Raw genomic sequence first — 14469 nt, forward strand, 5'->3', positions numbered from 1 at the left:
ATTGAGAAACGTCAAAACAACTTCTGAGCCTGAGGGATTTTATTGTGAAAGTCGTGCCAGGAAGTCACGTCGGCTGGGGTATTTCAACTAGCTTGAAAGCAGTCCGTCCCCCCCCAGTCAGTCAGTGAAAGTTGACTGTGCTTAGAGGAGCAGGGAGTCAGGACTCGCTAGTTTCCACCGCCGCTGCTTCACACGCTTTCTCCCGGAGAGATGAGGCGGAAGGAGAAGAGGCTGCTGCAGTTCGCCGGGCTGCTCATAGCGGCTCTTCTTTTCCTCCCTAACGTCGGGCTGTGGTCCTTGTACAAGGACCGAGTGTTCGACAACTCGCCTAACACAGTGGACGGTCCGGGCGGCATCCTCCGGATACAGGTTAGCAAATCTCCGTTATATAGGCTACTCCTTTTGTGTTTTTCTACTCGAACTGGGTATCTTCTAGGAGTCTTAAAAACCCCCACAGGTGCCTCGTATTTTTTTTTTTTAAAGTCTCCTTGTTTTCTCATAATTTCAAGGAACTCTGCTCCCAACAGGATTTGACAATCTAAAATAAAAACACAGTCATATAGGAGACTTCAGAAGTAATAGGAATCATGACAGAAATCATTTTAAAAGCGTGGAAAATGGGGAGATGCAGAGTCAGGACCATAGAGAGCGTCTTGGATTTCCAGGGCTGCTCGGGATCAGCACCGTGGAGAGCACCGAGACTTTAGGGCGATCAGGCAACAGGGGACTCTCGGTTTTGTTAAACTGCGGTGATAAATCTTGGGGATGTCTAATCAAATTACGTAGTTTAAGATTGCATTCGTGTGTATAGCTTATGGTTTAATTCTGGACTAAACAAAAGCAAAGAGATGCCCAGCAGCCCCGTAAGACAGCTATAGAGGCATCGAATGGCAAAAGGATAGGAGCTCATCTCCTGTAGAGTCACTTGTGCTGTTAGTTTTGCATGCTGCTTGGTATTATTCATCTCTGCTTCAAACAGGGTGATGTGCTGCAGCTGAATGGACTGCATTTTGCAATGAAATTTCAGATTTTCCTTCATGAAAAGAACCTGTAGATAATTATCATGTTTTTTAATTGAAGTTACTGTCCTTCAGCACCTGCTCTGTAGCTGTTGCCATGGGGATCAACTATGCGTGCCACTGGTTACTTTCACAATAGATTAAAAGTAAGGATTAAATCTAGTCCATGGAGTATAAAAAAAATGAGAGAGTTACATTATTAGGATGAATGGCTCAAGTTTGATGCAACAAGTTTGCCGTCCTTGCTTTTCTTTTGCAGCGCGTTTGTGGAAACATTCCTCACTGTGAAAATATATTTGTTTTCCCCTTTCAAGTGATTTTTATTGAAATGTTTGGTGAAAGAGTCCTCAGTCATTTATTCCTAAGAATTACTTTGTGGAATAGTGTTATATATTGTAAAGACTTAATGTATCACTGCTGTAAATGAACTCTCAGGTGCTTTTAGATTTGGATCTAATTTAATTTGACATCCTGAGAGAACGTTTAGCATTGATTGCCTGTAATATCTCTCCTGATTTCAACTACACGAAGGCTAATTACATAATAAATCTTCATTTCTGAGTTGTATTGGTACAGTGTTTCACGCTTAATACCCTGAGAGAGTAAGAACTTATTTATATTTATTCTATTCTAATGGTGGTTCAAAACTCTCAAGAATTTCCAAGTTCTCAACTGAAAGAGAAACTTTGAGAAATTTTGTTATTTTGGACTGTAGTGGGTAGGCAAATCTGGGTCTGTTCAGGGTTTTTTTAGACATATAATGATATCACAGGATCATCCTGTGAGGTTGTCAAACATATTTTATGTCAGGGCAGTTATTTAGGGTGGGAATACTGCTCTGGCTGATGTTGGATTAGAGCAGCAAAATCTGCAGATGGAGGGAATCAATCAGAAGAGGTAGTGGTTCATCCACTCACAGGGTTTTCTGTTCAAGTGTCCTCAGGGCCAAAAACTGAACCCCATATTGCTCCTGAAGGACCCGCACCTTGTGTGGTGGGTTGTAAAGTGCTTTGGATAAAAACATGTGTCTTAACTTTGTCTTTTGAGTATATTTTGGGGCATTTTTGACATGCAGCAAAGGTTCAATCGTCCCCTGCAGCCGCTGCGGCAAGAACTCAGCCTTTTACACATGAGGCACACGCTCTACCAGGCAAGCTACAGGACCCCCATGTCTTAATTTTTTTTATATAAGTCCTCCAAACCTTACAACGACAGGAACTCAAAACTTCATTCTTATGCCTCAACCTAATGTTCACAGTTTTATACACATGGTTAACTTTGTCAATCAGTCTGTGTGGTTTAGTCACTAAAGTAACTAGGCTAGGTTTACTTAAACTACATTTATTATTTTCCTTTGTTTCCGTTTGCAAGTATGTGATTTACTTACACATGCGATCTGGAACTGTACATGTTACTGTAAGTTTCGTAATTATGTTAAAATAACTCAATGTTGCCTTTTAGTTTTACATGGGGGATTAACAGCTGTTTCCTGTGACCATTTCATCCACCCTGACCTCTTCCCTCGGATGACTTCCTCTTTTGCCGTCAAAATGACACCAGCCACTAGGGGTCATCGCCTTACAATAAATATAAATATGGGTCGTAATAAGCTGCTTGTTCAAATAACCTATGGCAGCGTTGCATGGGGGAGGACAGTCTCTTTTTATAGCTGTGATTTTTTGGAAGGCAGTATAAAATGATGTCGTCCTGCAAATATATAGGGCATCCAATGTGGAAAAAATATCCAGGATAATTACAAAAGCAATAATGTTTTGTGGTCCAATTCGGAGAACCTGTTTCATAAGTAGGACCTGTTTAAATTCAGGGTTGTATTGCCACTGGGTGGCTTTGATCACTTTGTTTTGCTATGTCTATCCTCAGTACAATAGCTGTACAGAAGGCTGGTGAGTAAAACATTACACCTGATACAATTGGTTTAATGGCTATATCTATGCTAATTAGACCCAGTTTATGGAGGGTTTTGTTGATGTGAGGCATCCAGGTATGTTTGTCTCTTGTCACACTGTAAGTTGTGAAATTTTAGACACTGGAATTGTCGTATGACTTTGAGGTTGTTGTGAATTGGTTCAACGCTCACATGAAATTAATGTGCAGTTATTTTAGTGTCATGTGGGTATGGTTCTTGTAGCATGGATTAGGTGAAAAGTGGAGAAACACACTGGCCAGGCAGCTCGACTCACATAAGGTAGCACCAACATTGGCTTCTAATAGAACCTCTAAAAGGACCTCTTTTACACTGCCGGGAACTGGCTGCAAACATCTTTTCTTCTTTTCTTTTTTTTCTTTCAAACTTTTAATAGCAAAAGACAAATGGAACAAAGGACAAATGAGAAAAAGGAAGAAAAAATATGTGTTTGTGTTCTGTGTTTGAGTGCTCCCTGTGGGATGTTATGGCTTCACTGAAGTAGATAAAAATCAATACCCTTATCCCATTCAGCCTTTTCCCACATAAGTCTTGTTAGAGACATTTGTAGCGGATATTTCCTTCCCCTTGTTGGTTTCTGTCTGCTCCGCTTGTAGACAACACAGTGTTTAAACCATCAGAATAAGATCACAGTGGATTAAATATAAACAGAATGAGCAGAAGTCTCATTCATACACAATATCTCCCAGTGATGTATTAGATAACATAGAATATAAATGAACATCATTCATACATATTGTTTTTTAAAGATTTATTTTCCCAGAGAGGAGGAGAAGGCAGCTTTTCTTCAGTGGTGTTCTTTGTTATTTGGTTGCAATATTTTCTGCCGCTTGCCTTGGAGCATTTTAGCTGGAAGAATATACAATATAAGGAACAATATCGCAGTAGTCGGCTCAGATTCACAGCAGGAACAGTGGATCCCAATGTCAACACTCAGTCCTGCCAAACAAGTGTCAAAAAGTATCCAGAATCTGAAAAGTACAGTTGTGGCTCACTATAAACGGCACTGGCTAGAGAAATATATCCACAGTAAGAGGGGGATGGTGTCTGTAGGTGGTTGGTGACTTTCGAAAAAAATAATCAAAAGCAACACTAACCTCAGTTACAGGTATCTTAAATAAAACCAAGACTATCTGTGTGGCAAGGTAGTTTTAAGTGGGGAATTATTCTGTATGACCTGACCGTTTAAAGAGTACTTCCACACTTACTTACACAGGAGAATAAACTGCTGCTATAATGATTTTCTCTGCACATTGAAAATGGGCTACTCCCTAATGTGGCTTTTTGCTCCCACATTTGTGTCTCTTAACTCCTCCTAACAAAGATACAAAGGTGAAGAAAATGCATTTACCAAACGAGGCATCCTTGCTCGGCCCTTTGTCATTTTGAGGAGACTGCAATTAATCACGAGGCACTGAACTATAATGTGCAGGAATCATTTGGTAAAAACTGCATCTATTAACTGTTTTGATATGAGAAACAAGCAGATAAAACACTAAAAAGATTTTTTTTTAACCTCTGTCCTCCTTATTCCTCATCTTCTGTGAGATGCATTCAAGGAATCAGAAAATCCTTGATGATAGTGGGCCCTGATTGATTTGCAGGTCGGGCTGGAGGAGAAATGAGTGAGGATGGGTTTGGGGAATAATTAGCTGAATGAAAAGCACTCATTGTAAAGCATGTTGAACACAAGCTGTCTTTGATTAAGTTGTGGCAAGAAGCGTGAAGTTGTAGAACATTTCAGCCCAAAGAAAGCTAAGGAGCAGCTCTTTGTTTAATCTGTCTGCGAGTTGACTTTTCATTTTATTATAAGATTGTAAATGTTTGTTTTTTCCCAGATTTTTCTGTGGTTTTTCTTTCTCTACAGTGTAGCTAAATGCCTTTCAGCACCATACTGACAGCTCTTTGTGTTAACCAATTTATTTGTGCCTCTTAACCATACTGAGCATTGATCACTGCAGTGGATCACGGTGCGAATCAGGCCTAGCAGAGCAGAGTAAGCTTGCTTCGGATGAGGAGATGTACAGTACGGAGGGATGCTGGGAGTAGGGTTAGGTGGGTCGATGTAAGCCACATCTGTTCTTTAGTAGCCTCGTGTTGAATAGATCCTGGCTCAGAAGCAACAAGCAGAGACTGCTCACTCATCTGTAGTCTGAATTCTGCTGACAGAGACGTTCACACAAAGAGAGAGAAGACCACAGGGCTGCCACTGCTACATTGTGACTTCAGATGTAGTCTGCAGTCTTAACAAAAAAAAAAGAAATCCAGCTGACAAAGAGATAAAGTTTGAAATGGCCTTCATCACTAAAATTGGGTCTTTGATGACGACCCCAAACGGCAGATGTGTATCTGGGATGCTAATTTAGTTTCAGTTTTCACAAACAAGAGTACTGTAATGATGCAGAAAATGACGTCAAGCACCAAGTCCTCATAACTAAACGATAAAATAGGTCACTTGTTGTTGTGTCACTATTTTGACCCAACCATCCACCCCAATCTCTTTCAGACATTTGCAACAACATCATGCTAGGGCTGGGCGATATATAGATAAAATATTGATATATTTTTAAATGTGATATAGAATTAGACCACATAGCATATATCAATATAGTTACATTTTTTTTCTTTCTTTATATATAAATGCTGCCCTTACTAGGGTTTGTCATATTGAGTTCTTTTGTAATGTTCATTATTCTTTTCTCATACAAATATATTTATTTCAGAAAAAGATTGGCCTATTTTATTTCATAGGCTATTTTTATTTAAAATATTTTTTATTTAAATGTGTACAGTACAGTATTTGTGTTTGCTTAAATAAATGGTTTCAATAAAACTACTTCTGACATCTCATATTTGACTTTGACTGAACATTTGCTCTCACTTTGTGATATAATATCGAGATATATATCGTATATCGATATTCAGCCTAAATATATTGGGATTTGACTTTTAGTCCATATTGCCCAGCTCTACTTCATGCTACTGCTGTCACGTTAGAACTTCACTACAATGAGAAAAATATATAAACCATCCCTTGTGCAGTGGGGGAAAAAAAGCATCTTGCCCTGTCATTCGCTTAACTGATACCATGCCTTGGCGTCTAGCTGGGGAAGGACAGGAAGCAGCTCTTTGAGCCGGCAGCAGCACGGCTCAGCATTTAATGTCCGCCGAATAGTTTTCCCATGCTGTTACACCTCTGCCTTCCTCTCCCTCAGACATGATAATAAGAAGCTTATTTGAACAGCTCAGATGGGTTTGGACTGGAGCCAGTGGAGGCGGTGATCCCAGCAGAACCAACACAGCTGTAAATTACAACTGAACCCCCCAGCGGGTCCATCACACCATGCTTAAAGCTCATGATGTGTTTTTGTGTGTTCCTTTGTTCGAAAGTCAAAAACCTGTGAAAGGGTGCTTAAAATGCTTTTTCCCCTTGCCTCAGGGTTTGTTCACCCAAAATCCAAATAATGTATTTTCTAACTTACTGCTCAGAGTCTGACCACGAGAATATTTTCGGTTTCTTGTGCCCAGGTTTTGTGATAATGCATCTCTGAGACATCTGCAGTTATTAGAGGTGTAATGATACAACAATACAGATAGATATATCAATTAATCTGTGAATGATCCAACTGCATCGATGCAATGGCCACATATTCTTTAATGTACGCTTTTATTTTGACAATCTCCCTGTTTTGTTTTGAGAAGCAAACTGAGCACAAATAAAACTGATCTTGGGAATCCTTTATGTCCAAGATCATCACAGGCTGTTTAAGTTGACCAATAAAATACATTTGCACTTAAATGCGCTGTGGCACTTTATAGAAAATGGAAGGTCTATTTCTATTCTTTATATTAAATAATAACCGATTGTTTTTCATTTAAATATCTGGAAGAGCTCAGAAATAAATGGTAAAATCATATTTTAGTACAGGTTGTGTTAAATATGATGTCATCTCATATCGATCACTGGCCCCTGAATTCGACTGAATCAAAGTTGTATCGTGTCAAATATCCTATTGTTGTCCAATGAATTGATCTTATATCGTGTCGTGATGAAACCCCTGATTTACACCCCTGCAGTTTTCCCAAGTCAACGGAGAATAATTTCATTATGTGTCCCCTGCAAAGTGCTGGTAAATTACTTCTAAAAAACTCCACAGTAATGGAACTTTCCAAAAACAGCATCCGCGGGTATCGCTCTCAGAAGTTTTCATAGAGGAACTACTTTTTGTAGCCTGTTCTCCCAGTGAATGCTCTTCGCTTTAACAATTTACTCACACTATGGAGGCAGCAAGCAGGCAGGACAGCAATGGAAAAGAAAAAAAAAGTTGCTACCAATAAGCATTACAAAAGTTGAGTGGAGTTGCTTGAGTACCTTTTTATTTTGTTTTCAATCTTCTGCAGCATAGAGTTTAATCAGCCAGTAAAACCTTATTTAATGTCTTCAAAATCACCATTTATTAGTATTTATGACTTCAAATTCCGATATCTGCATGTTTCCCCGTTGTATCTGCCAGCAGCTTTTATTAATAACCTTTAAGCTATTTGGGAGACTCTCTGCAGTCGGCTGTTAGCAGGTGATAGCAGGATTGCTTTTAGCTCAAGGTGTTTATGTACAGAACTGTTTACCCTCCGTAGTGTGTAAGTGGGGTTCTTTCTGTTTATTTGTACACATACACAACTGGCTGTATATTCATCATCTTAGTGTGTACTTCTTAGAGTGTTCTTCCTTGTTAGTTTTGTTTTTGGCTGCTGTTTGTTTACTGTGTGTGTGTGTGTGTACACGCAGATATGCACAAACACAAAGCTTGCAAAAGTAGAAGTAGAGTGCTGCAATGTGAAAGTACATTAATTGGTGAAAATATGTGAACCAATGTGCATCAATCTGGAACCAGGCTGTAAGACTTTATATCTTGTTTTTTCATCTCTTAAAACATTTTGTATCACTCAAGACACAAACTGTATGGAGGATTCAACCTGGAGAATAGTTAAACAGAGCTTTTAGTCTTTGTCCTTCATTCTCTATTCATCATTGCTGTTTCAGCGTTAGTTCACTTATGTGTTGCCAGCTACAAATGGCAATATCATTAATAAATATATATAGCAGAAGGTTGTGTTTGAATAGAGAATGTAGATAAGGTCATTTAAAATATGAATCTTTTTTTCTCTATTTGTCCTGGTTTGTATTTTTTGAAAGAAAGAAACCACTTTCTCCTATGTTATGACTGACGTACTGAGATATATGTGCTTTATGTAACATTTTCTGCACCCATTTGCAGAATGTCATGTCCCTGTCTTCATCCTTTACTCGATCTTTTCTTTGATTTTTGCGCAAAGAGCCTATATCTGGATTTTGCCTTTAGAAACAGCAGGTGGTCCAAACATTTTGTACCATCAGTGTTCACATCACAATCCATCAACATCTGAGCAGAATGTCTGAGACCGGAGGAGGCAGAGGACTCCATGAGTCCTGGCCTCGCTCTGGTCCTCTTCCATGCTCTCTCCTCTCAGCGGGACTCTAGATAATGACTCCTTTTGGGAGATAATAGACTGTGCAGTGGCCTTGCTGAGCCTCTCTTTGAGGGGGTTTGGAGTGCCTCGCTGCAGGGGCCTCTGCCTAGAGGTCCTCTGCCTTGAGCTCATGTCAGACTCAGACAGCATAGAGAGTGGACTTCTAGGCATTTGCATGTGCATCAAAATGGAGTGTTTTTAAAAGAATACTTCACCCATAAAATGACCATTTTTATATCAATTACATTGAATTATTTAAAATAAGTCCATGGTTCAGTGTGGAGGCATCAGAGAGAAAGTTTTCTTCAAGAATTCAAGATGAGGAGCTGCAAGTAATTATAAAATAACACATTTCTTTAAAACACAGATACCCAATTACCTGATACCTAATCTAATTTTTGGACAGCCTGTCCACCTGTCAACAATGTCAATAGGTCGTGTGTACAGGCAGAGAAAAATAAGCTATATTTATGAATTTCACCGTGAAGTTTAAAAAGGCGGATTCACGCTGTCAGCTGGAGGCTGTGGTGGTAGTGGGGTCAAAGACTTAAGTTACGTGAATCATGTTTTTCAATGTAACCTACGTTTTTACGTAAATTGCAATGTGAATCTTGTAACCACTTCATTTCCGGCATTTATGTACATTTATTTATTGTTTAAACTGTCTTTTATAACGCCTTACCAGATTTTTGCCCTAAACCTAAGGTCAGTGATTTTACAACGTAAATCCACAGAAACGGCAGTCTTTTTCTACAACCTTGGACCGTATGCCATTTTTAGAACGCGCCGTTGTGCCGCGAGTCGTGCCGCCATACTCCATACTCATGTTTTTGGTTTTCAGGGTGTTGTAAGGGCGGACTTGGATCTGGAATTCCAAGATGGAGTCTGGGAAACGCTCAAAGAAAAGCTTGTTGACTGCCATGTCAAAGGTTGGGATGACTTCCTGTGGGTAGCAGATGAGCTGCCTGTAAAGTTCAGCATCAAAGGACAGAACATGCGGACAATTCACATTCAGCACTGGATCACCAATAACACTTATCTCTTCCAGTTGCTGCATGTATATCGGCTCATTCAGGTCCAGACCATCGTTCTACGTACGATATGTGCTGTGAAACGCGAGCCGCAATACATGCTTACATGCTGTAATTTGTGGTGCTGACACACAACCTCTTCTGCCGTTTATGTTGGAGGACTTGTTGTTTTTTGGAATGTGTTGCACTGTGTGTCTGCTACAGCCTTTTTTAGCCACTGCTCTGACTTGTGAATGGACAGACTTATTCATCTCTCTCTGGCCTGGCCTCTCACTGAAGTAAAGCAGGAGTAGGTCAGTTAGTGCATGCAGAAGTTTCATGTTCTTAGAAGGGGTAACCGGGGATTTGTGGGCCTCCAGCACAGATTGACTTGCCTGTGAAGTGGCTGAAGGTGGAGGAGGAGGAGCAGAGGCTGAGGTGAAATAGGAAAGACAGGTAATTGTGTCTCTGGGGGTTGAGGCAGATCTGTCTGTGATCTGACAGAACAGGAAGGGGAAGAAAAAAGAACAGCAAAGCTTCCTATCCTCGCTCCCAGCTTCTGTCGGCTTTCAGCAGGAGAGGAAACAGAAAAGGGAAGTATTGACCCAAGGTGGTCTGATTCGTCCTCCTCGGAGAACGAATGGGCAGCTCTGTTCTTATCACACTGACTGCACTGCTGGTAATACCAGCTTTTCCTCTATGCCAAACAAAGGCAGTCCAATAGTCGTCCTCTATCTCTCCTTGTTCGCTCTTCGTCTTTGTTCGGCACAACAAACCTGAAAGCAGCTGAAATCGAACTAAGCGTTGTCTGTTCAAAAGTGGATGCTAGAAATATCAAAGTAATGATGCCTTGCAACAGTACGACAGCTTGTGGCTGATAATTAATTTAAGCCATCAGCAGCTATAATCAAGCTAAGTAGTAGAAAATCAAACCTTGCTGTCATCTTTTTATAATAATTATTGTGCAATATTAGAATTTCTCTTAGTGCAGAGCTGAGCTATGCTAGGTCAAATAAGACTTGACTTAGCATAGCTATACTCTTGGGAATGCTTGTAATATAGCCTGGAATATATAGTGATATGAAAAATAACATAGAGGGAGAAATACAAACAAGGAAAGTCCTGTGAAAGCATTTGGAGGATGGGCAGAAATCACAACCTGTTAAAACACCCTTGGGTTTAACTTTTTTATCAACGTTCAGAGTTTTCCACTGTGCTTTAATAGAAAGTTTAGAAGGTACAAGTGAGACCTCAGAGGTCGTTGGCCTTTTGTTCCGATGTCGCTGTCACTTATTTCTCAGGAGAAAAGGTTCTCCTCTGTTCCAGAATACATCCACTGGAGAATAAAGCTGCCACCAAAAAAGCATGATGAGGTAACTCTTTGCAGAAAAAGTGATGCCTGAGAGGTTAGCATGGCATTTCTGCTCATTGTGGTGGGCTTTTTCATCATTGTTTGAGGTGCTGAAGACCTTTTCAAATGTGGTCAGGTGCGACATGTAAGACATTTTCAGAAACCAAAGAGAGATGGCAGAAAATGTTTAGCAGATATGTCAAGAATTAGAAGTAATGTTGAAGATAATCTGAAAGTGCAACGCATTATAGAGTAGAGAAGAGTTGAAAAAGCAACATTCACTTAGCTCCACCAAATGTAGTTTCTGTTGCTGTGCCTGTCAAGCTTTTCAGGGCAGTTTTTTTGTTTTTGATTTTACACCAAAGGAAAGTTAAGCAGGCTTCTCATTTCTAGCCAACAACTGTAACTGTACCCACTGCACTAGCTGTCTGGAGTGTGGCTGTTGCACAGCGTAATACTGTTGGGAATGACTAATCTGACACCTGAGACTCAACCTTTTTAAATCCAGTTGCAATACCTTTGGTCTATCAGCAGATTGCTCCCAATGAAAACTTGAAATGGACTTGTGCTTTAGCTGTGTGATATAAAAAAATAAATAAAATAAGATAAGATAAAAGCCAAGCTTTGGCAATCACTGTCTGGAGCTTGGTTTTTGCCAATGGTCGACTGCATGTAAAATAGAGCCTTTTAACTCTGTTCATGGTGCTGAAAGAGTAAAACCCATTTTACTCTTTTTTCATGCAATATGCCACTTCCACCATCAATAAAAAAACACTTTGAAGTGGAACTCATAATGTTTATCTCCACCCAGGGACAGATACTTTGTAAGCAGCAAACATTAGCTGAATAGATGAATAGACCATTAAAAAGCAACATGAAAGTTAATTAGTGATCACTGGTGCAGGTGAAATTGGCCACTTCCCTCTCTCGCTCACTTTCTCTGTGCTGTAAGCTGAATGTTTTGCTTGATAAAGTATGAATTTCCATTGCAACCTGTCACTTATCTGACACAGCGCTTGGTAATTAATGATAGAATAGTTGATGGAGATAAAACATGGGCTGCATGGTTTGTGGTGTAGCTCCTGTCATGCCCTATTAGCCAGTGTATGCTGCACCTTGAATATTGATGGAGGAGAAAAGTGCCCAGAGCTGAAATTTGTTTGTGGCAGCGTGAAGCCTCGTCCCTGTAATGATGGCCATTAGGAACGTAGCAGCAGAGCACACAGCAGGGAGGCAGGGGAAGCAATACAAAGAGAAGAATAAAGATGACTGTGTTTACTGTTTTTGTCCCCTCTTCTTTGTACAACATGAATGCCATTTACACCAGCTTTTATGAGGTGGGTATTTGGTGTTATGGTTTATACTGCACAATACAGACACACAGCAGTGTAGATTCACTTCTTTATGTGAAATTCTACCCCACCTGCTGCACCAGTTGAATTGGATCTTTTTCAAGTGTTGGGGTGGATGAGAAAGGGTCAGACAACCCTGGGGGGTTTTGTTTAGTGAGGTTGGAGCAGGTGAGATGTGATACAGAGGAGAAATGTTTGTTAGGTTTTCTAACATCTTTTGAACAATACATTGACTGATTTTTTTTTTTAATTACATTTTTGATATGTTATTATTATTATTATTATCCTAATGAGAACAAAAAAGTGACAATGACAATTGATGTGACCTTCCTTTGCAACTTCTCCTAATCTGTAAGGAGTGTTTTTGTAATGAGGCATTTTTTTATTACAGCCTGACTGATATGGGATTTTTGAGACCAATGCCGATACTGATTAAAATGAAAGAATAACCAATATGATAGCCGATATAGTATTTTTTTTTTTTTGGAGCTGGAATAGAAATAGACCTTTTTTATGTAGACTGTTCACACATTTTTTCAGCACTCTGCAAAGGTGTCCAGAGGGCTATTTCCTCCCTAAGATAAAACAAACATAAAAATATTATTTAACGTTGTTATTATACATTATACAAACACTATAACATTGTCAGCCAATTCTATAAATGACAACGGAGAAAATAAAGAATTAATAGGAATACAATGAATAGCTAAATAGACATCATTATTGTTCAGTGTCAGTCAATTGCTGACTATATATAAAAAATACGAAAACAATTAATAGCTAGCACCATTTCTAAATCATGCCAAGCAACATTCTGTATTATATACTGTGTAAAAACAGTTTTCATAACAACACATACACTTATATCGATATGCCTTTGATAGGCCAATATCGGCCGATAACATCTGTCAACGGATATATCTGTCTGGCTCTAATTTCTGCAAGTGAAATGCATTTTAATGTCATTGATGTTTGATGGGCACTGTTCTGATGCTGAATGACAGTAAATTCAAAGTGAACTGAACTAAATTCAATTGAACTGAAATGAATTGAATGAAAATGAATGTGCCTCTATGGGGGGAGGAAGGGGTGTGCCACTGGTGTCCACTTTCATTTCCTGCATATTAGAGTTGAGTGATTACAACAGCTTTTGTGGGACTTAGAGTGTTCTTTGCAAAGTCCTCTACAGAGGCTGGCACAGTTCCTTTTCATAGGAAATACAGAGATGGAGAAAAAATATGAACCAAAAAGAAGAGAGACGGATAACATTAAGAGGCAATTATACTTAATAAAAAAAACCTTAAGTACCTTTATCACAAACAGAAAATTAGGACAACCTCAAACTCATATTTTAGCCTGAATTATGTGCTTTGAGCTTTTGTCTTTCACACCTTAATCAATACTGAATAGCCTCTACAATCTCCATCCTTAATTTCAGCTTGCACAATGGGGATGGTAGCTGCTCCAGCTCAATGACCTCCTCATACAAATCATTCAGAATTCACCACAATACTAACAACATCACTCAGAGTAATTAGCCACTAGTTATTCTTCTAAGAGAAGGCACTGAACAACCAAATGCTGATTTTCCGTGATTAATCAAAGCTAATGGCTGTGGTGTTGAAGCTCTGTGCCTGGGTGCATTAAATCCAGACAGTCTGTCAGTCAGAACTGTCCGTCAAACCACACCCTGCTGCTCAAACTCAGCTGTGGTGAACATTTTCATGTTTTTGCATATAATTATATTTTTCATCACACTATGAGGGACTTGTCTTCATTTGGTTGCATGCGGAGGTTGCATTTTTATCCTCATTATCAGTCCTGTTTCATTCAAATTCAGGCCGATTGAGAAAAGGCAGTTTTCAACAAAGGGGAGAGGCTATTTAATTAAAATTGTGTTCATCCGAGTCATGTTTTATTCATAAATTTAGAGTGTGACTTTTTGAGAAAAACTGCCAAGATATATCTGTAACATAAGTCAATATCGGCCAATAATATCGGTCAACTGTTGATTCAGTCATGCTTTAATGAAATGACATTACACAATTACAACAAATATCAAAGTTTTTATTTCTTTCAAGTACATTGTCATTTTTAGCCACATGCACATACATTTGAAACAGGTGGCAGTGTAATGACCACGGCAGGCTGTAGGGGTCACCAGCATAAACTTAACTTTAGTTGTTCCAAGTGTGGACTGAGTACATGTTGTTATGTGTTTTGTGGAAAAGTGACAACATTATATAAGCATGTATAGGTTTGCAAAATTCCGCAATTTTCAAAG

At 39.3% G+C, this 14469-nt stretch overlaps 1 protein-coding gene across 1 annotated transcript in view; it reads left to right on the top strand.

Annotated features, from left to right (window-relative positions):
* Positions 1 to 5: 5 nt before the first annotated feature.
* LOC131987122 (polypeptide N-acetylgalactosaminyltransferase 10-like) overlaps positions 6 to 14469 on the top strand; it is a 64481-nt gene continuing 50017 nt past the window's right edge. Inside the window, exon 1 of the mRNA XM_059352282.1 lies at positions 6 to 369. Coding sequence (XP_059208265.1) covers positions 211 to 369 — 159 coding nt within the window. The 5' untranslated portion in view covers positions 6 to 210. The remainder of the gene's footprint in view (positions 370 to 14469) is intronic.

The sequence above is a fragment of the Centropristis striata genome, chromosome 15 (genome assembly GCF_030273125.1).
Source record: "Centropristis striata isolate RG_2023a ecotype Rhode Island chromosome 15, C.striata_1.0, whole genome shotgun sequence".
NCBI lineage: Eukaryota > Metazoa > Chordata > Actinopteri > Perciformes > Serranidae > Centropristis > Centropristis striata.